Source organism: Neovison vison, chromosome 11, assembly GCF_020171115.1.
Source record: "Neovison vison isolate M4711 chromosome 11, ASM_NN_V1, whole genome shotgun sequence".
NCBI classification, from domain to species: domain Eukaryota; kingdom Metazoa; phylum Chordata; class Mammalia; order Carnivora; family Mustelidae; genus Neogale; species Neogale vison.
In genome coordinates this window covers 150,850,090-150,856,266 of record NC_058101.1, presented here as the reverse complement: position 1 = coordinate 150,856,266, position 6,177 = coordinate 150,850,090, and the positions used below count along the sequence as shown (strand labels likewise).

Sequence of the window (6,177 nt, the reverse complement as noted above, 5' to 3'; positions counted from 1 at the left end):
ATGCATTCTGGGGATTGTAGTTTTCGGCGGATAAAGTCACCCTCTTGAGGTCGAGTCACCTTCTGGGGTTACTGGTTTTGCATGTTTTTGAAAAGTAGCCTCCCCAAGATTCTCGAGGCAGTTGTCTTTTACGTTCGAAGCTTTGTTCATTAACGATTTTTATTAGTAATATGTTAGATTTCTAGCTCATTTTTAAATTTTTCAACTTAAATTAAAAAAAAAAATTAAATCTTGGCTCTAAACATCTGTGACATGCCAGGCATCTCACACCCTTTACGAGTTTTATTCCATTTACTTCTCGTCACAACCTGTGAGATATGTATTATCATTCCCATTTTACTGAAACTAAAACTGAGGGCCCGAAAACAATTACTATTTATAGGATATAGCTAGGTTCTTGCTTTGGGAAGCTCTGTGGTTCTTAAAGTACTCATGGGCTGTCAGCTACTGTTACTATCTTTGTGTCACCAGAGCCTGGTACAGTCTTTGGCACATTTTTAGTTCTAAATAAATTTGGGTGAAGAATGCACTTTTCTTCATAGAACGTAGTCTGTCGGAGTGAAGAGAAACCATCAAGTCAAAACTAACTGCTAGGGATATTTACATAAGTAATATTATTCCCACGTGACAAAAGCAGTTAGATTTCTAAGATTCATTGGTTTGGAATTTGCCCTATAACACAGGTAATGGATGGCCCATCATAGAGTTTATAGCAGACTAGTCCTGAGTCCAAACCCCAAGAAGCATATGCCTGTGGGGAATGTCATTAACAAATCAGTTTAGTTAACCGTTCACTATATTCTAACCATTTACACCTGTTAACTTACTTCACCTTGGAAAAGTAATCTATGAATTAGTTGCTGTATTCATCTTCATTTTGCAGATTAGGTGAGTGAAGCACAAAATGTGGCCAACAAATGCCTTGTAAGTGGTGGAGCTAGAATATGAATAGTGGAAGCATTTGGGTTCATTTCAAAATTAAAGGTTCCTACTACGTGCCAGCTACTGTGATTGGCGCAGGGAAAACTGTGGAGGCAATGGTTTCTGCTGTGCCGGAGCACATCAGGGGGTGATGGGTAGCAGTGAACAACCAACACATAAGCCTCAGGATAAGACCGCTCACTTGGTGGTGACTCTAAAAGCAAAGTCGGCCAAAGGTATTTTTCTTTTAAGAGGATAGAATTTCCTCGCTGCGTTTTCCAACTACGAATTGTCCTAGCTCCATCTACTTTCCTTCAACCCTCAAACCAATGAACGCTATTAGCCCGCCCGCACCCTTCCCCCACTCACCAATTCGCCAGGATTAAAGATGGCGCCAAAGGCTGGCGTTATGACGCGACCCGACGTCCGCCGGAAGTGCGTGAGGAGTTCCGGGGAACAGGCGGCCTCCGCTCTCTGGTATCCTGAGCTAGCGAGTTGAGTGCTGCTGTTGAGCGCTGGAGTCCTCGCGCCGCCGCCGAGATCATGGTTTTCTACTTTACCAGCAACAGCGGTGAGTGGGCGCGGTGACCTCCTCCGTCCCTGCTCTACAGTGGGGCTCCGAAGCCGGGACCCCCGGCTGTTCAGCCTGAACTTCATCTTAAAGCTGCTCCTCCTCGGCAGTGGGGGCTTCTTCCTACGCCCTTTCGGTCCCCACTTTGTGTCCGTCCCTGTCCTCCCCCTGTGCCCCTTGTGTGGGTCTGGGGGAGTGTAGATGGACCATCACTCCTGCTGTCTTTGCATCCGGGAGTTCTTTTTCCTCGGAAAGACCCCCCTTCGCTACCTGGAATTGGGCAGAGTTTGTGGGCTTCTTCACACCCCCGTCGCAGGTCTCATCTCCACCTCCTTGACCTTTATTCTGACTGCGTCCTGGTAATTACCCACTTGGAGAGAGAAGGGGTTTACCTGCCAACCACACTGCCTTCCAGGAAGTGCGCCTTACCCTTCTAGGATAGCGTTGTAGGTCCTGGAATGCAACATAAAACAGTAAAAACAAACAAACGGTGGAGTGGCGGTACAGCCACTCACTGGCTAGAGTTGATGTCCCAGATCTCAAAATTTGACACATGATAGTGTTTCTGATTTGTCTTTGGCAGCCCAGGAAAGGGTGCTTTTAGTTCCCAGGAAATGCTATGTCTTGACCTCGGTTTTTGTGCTTATGTTATTCCTTTTGCCTGATCAATCTCATTAACTCGCGTAAGACAGCTCTGGCCCATCTTTTGCAAATGCCTCTCCCAACCTAACCCAGAGATTACTTAGCTAAACCCCTTTGGGGAACCCCATTAACACCCCCTGTGTATCTTTGGTTTTAGATGCTGACTGCTTAATCTAGAGTGTAAGCTTCTTGAGGACAGGGGCAGATCTCCTTGTTTCCTAGTCTGGTGCCTGGCTTATAGTAGTTAATAAATGCTTATTGAATAAAGGTATTTTTTGACTTAGTCACAGCACATACTATTCTGTTGTTACTCTCTCTGCTTACTTGTTAAACGTGAGAGTTAAGCGAAACCAGCCTCATGTTGTTGAATAAGGTGATACTTTCTCTAAAGATGAGAACATTAAAGCCCAGGGAATTTGCTCACAGACTGCCCCCATCCTCGTTCCATAACACTGTCCCATCTCATTTTTTTCGGTAGTCTAGACTTGACAGTGTGCCCTAAGCCATTTGTCTGCTTTTATAGAGTTGGTTTGTATTACCCTTATTATTAAAATTGTCAGAAATAATTCACACTAGCCTGAAAAGCTGTTATTGACCCCTAATAGCATCCTCCCTTTTTTTTTGTTTGCTGACTTTGTCCTAACTCCAATCTCTTTTTAGCTTCTCCACTCATGAGAGTTCCCAACAATATAGGCATCCAAAGAAGAAGCCCAATGATGAAATAAAAAATACAGGCGGGGTTTATAGGTACTACATGTATTTTATGTTAGCTGCTTTATTCTCCTTAAAGCCATTCTAAATTCTTTGAGCACTATTTGTACTTACACAGATGCCCATAATAGAGCAGTGTTTTAGCAGATTATGGGTCATGTTTTCCTCATTGGCTTCCATTATAAGGTCAGAACTGCTTCCTGTTAGAAAGATATTTGGACTTTAAGTCTAACAAAAACGCACTTGGGCAGCAAATCTTTTAAAATTGCCAAGGGGCACCTGGATGGTTCAGTCGGTTAAGCATCTGCCTTCAGCTTGGGTCATGATCCCAGGGTCGTCCTTCGTCCTCTCCCTTCTACCCATCTTCTTCCTGCAGCCTCTCTGTTGTTCTCTTGCTCTCCAATAAATAAATAAAATTTTTAAAAATAAAATTGCAAAGTTAATGGAAAAATTTTAACTTGGTCAGTAAAATATTAATAGAACTTTAACATATCCTCTTAGAGAAATCAACTTGAACATACAGATTCTTCAGGAAAGCACTTGCCAAGCTTTTCAGACAACTTAGGGTTTGCTGTATAAAAACTTTTTTTTAAATGGGGGAAAATCTCAATACAAAGTTACTGCTTTTCCTTTTAAAATTAGTTTCTGACTAAAATCTTGACTTAATTCGTGTTTCATGCTCTGTCATAATGGAATAATGAAACATTAGCCTTACTGTATTTCCACTGTCAAATTCAAGACCATCTGATTTATGGATCCACACAGTATCTGCACTTCTAGTACCTTTTGATTGCATCTGTAAATAATGAAATTATTTCAGAGCCTCTAAAGTTGGATTGGTTGCTACACCTGAATCCTCTACCTTTAAGATGGCTATATTCCATACTAATCAACCCTATTCTTTGGGCAAGAATAGCAAAAGTACTAGAATAATTCAATTTACTTTTCCTATATCCCTCTTAACATACACAGGAACTTCCTTCAGATTTCTTACTGAACATTTTCCTTTTTTTTTTTTTTTTAATTTTCTCTTTTGACTAATTTCAGTCTTTCAGAAAACTTACAAAAATAATGAAAGATTTCCTTTATAACCTCTTAGATCACCCAAATTCTAACATTAGAACTTCTTCTTTCCTTCCCTCTTTATTTTTCTTCATCTCCCTCTCTCCACACGTGTGTGCACACATGTGCGTACACACACACACTTTTTTTTCTTGAGTCATTTTTTGGTAAGTCACATTTTACCCCCAAATACTTCAGGATTTTTTCCCCCTAAAATCAAAGATGTTCTGTTATCAAAAAGCATTCCTCGTTATCAAAATTAGGAAATTAACATTGCAGCAATACTACTAACTCATCAGCTTTTATTTGGTTTTCATTGGTGTTCTAATAATGCATTTATAACAAAGGAACATTACAGATCATTTGTTGCATTTGGTTGTCATTCATTACTCTTCAGCCTGTTCTAATCTGAAGCAGTTGCTTAGTCTTTGTCTTTCATGACGCTTTTTTTTTAAGAATTATTTTGTAGAATGTCTCTTAGTTTGCATTTGAGTTATATTCTTTTTTTTTTTTAAAGATTTTATTTATTTATTTGACAGAGAGAAATCACAAGTAGGCAGAGAGGCAGCAGAGAGAGAGAGAGGGAAGCAGGCTCCCTGCTGAGCAGAGAGCCCGATGCGGGGCTCGATCCCAGGACTCTGAGATCATGACCTGAGCCGAAGGCAGCGGCTTAACCCACTGAGCCACCCAGGCGCCCCTTGAGTTATATTCTTAATTACCTCATTTTATAGGTTAACCATCCAAACAATTGTCTCTCACTCTCTTGGCTACAATTTGGGTGGCTTAGCCTGCACAAACAGCTTTATTTTATTTTAATCATTTGAAAAATTACTTTTGTTCTGATTATAAAAAACCATCTACATATTTGGTAAGCAAGCTAGCCAAGGTAAGTATTGTTAATAGTTATATATATATCTTCTCATACATATAAAGAAAACAGATGCATATATTAAGCATATGGTTGTAAACCTGAATATACAACTATATATTAATTTTTTACAAATTGAATCTTGCCATATGTATACAAAAATAGTTATTTAATTCCTGCCTTTTGTTTTCAGTGGGTACGTGGTATTTTGTTTATGTATGTTCTTCTGTGTTTAACCAGTCTTAATTAATGGGTATTTAGATTGTAAAAAGAACATCATTGCTTGATTGAGTCATTATAGTATATACCTAGTGGTGACATTATAGGATCAAAGAGTGTACACATAGAATAACACTAGGTTGTACAGAGACAATCTGAAATGGTTTTATTCCTGCACTTCTGGCATTTGTTATAATGGCTGTTCTGTCTATGCTAAGGTCTTACCAAGCTAATGTAATACTCAATTATAGATGAGTATTTCTGTCAACTAGTCAATGCAAATACTCTCTCTTTTCCAGATAGTTTCCTCAACTACTTACCATAAATGCCATAATTTGGGTTATGGTATTTATAACAGTTAACTGAAGGAAATGGGATTTTCCCACCCCAACAGAGCAACTATGATTGATAATTTAAGGAGTTTATCATTACTGAAAGTACAGGCAATTTATTTAAAAATTTATAAATGAGAGTGCTGCCTCTGGCCTTTGGAGCACCACTCTTATGTACTAGTTTGTGCCCTGGAATGACAGCCAAGAGGCTGCCCAGATTGGGGGCCCTGTGACTATTAACTCAGGAGTTTAGATCCAGATGGGGTCAAACAAGTTTTGGTAGACTAGCTTGGAAACCCAGTGCCCAGACAGAATTTCAATTTCAGAAACTTAAATTTTTGTTTGACTCCAGATGGAATATGCCTGCGGCAAGTCACTAGCTCAGTAAAACAAATGTCATTTCTAAGGTAAGCCATATCTAGAATATTCAGTTTGGTTTAAGGCAGTATTTCCTAACACTCACTTCACATTAGAGATAGTTGAAGATCCTTAAAAAAATATATATGTGTATATACATCATTGCTTATCCACCAGAAATCTGGATTTGGTTAGTCTTAATAGACCTGGGACATAATTAAGGTTATTCTAATGTGTAATCAGGGCTCAGTCACTGATTTTGAAGATAATTGAAAACCTGTCAAAAAAAAAAAAAAAAGAAAAAAGAAAACCTGTCTTTCCCCAGAATGGGATAGTGCATTATATATATATAATTTGCAGCACACCTGGAAGAGAATAATATTGCCAAAATAAAATTATGAAAAAACTCAGCTAAGTATAGGAGCCTATTTTTAAATGGTTGAGGTGAAGGTTAAATTATTTGTTTTTTTACTCTTTTGAAGAAGGCAAAAGAA

The 6,177-nt window shown here is 39.2% G+C and overlaps 1 protein-coding gene across 1 annotated transcript in view; it reads left to right on the top strand.

The window, feature by feature from the left end:
• Positions 1-1,368: 1,368 nt before the first annotated feature.
• The window catches only part of CCDC25 (coiled-coil domain containing 25), a 41,684-nt gene continuing 36,875 nt past the window's right edge, over positions 1,369-6,177 (top strand). Inside the window, exon 1 of the mRNA XM_044225001.1 lies at positions 1,369-1,492. Within this exon, the coding sequence (XP_044080936.1) occupies positions 1,465-1,492 (28 nt within the window). The 5' untranslated portion in view covers positions 1,369-1,464. The remainder of the gene's footprint in view (positions 1,493-6,177) is intronic.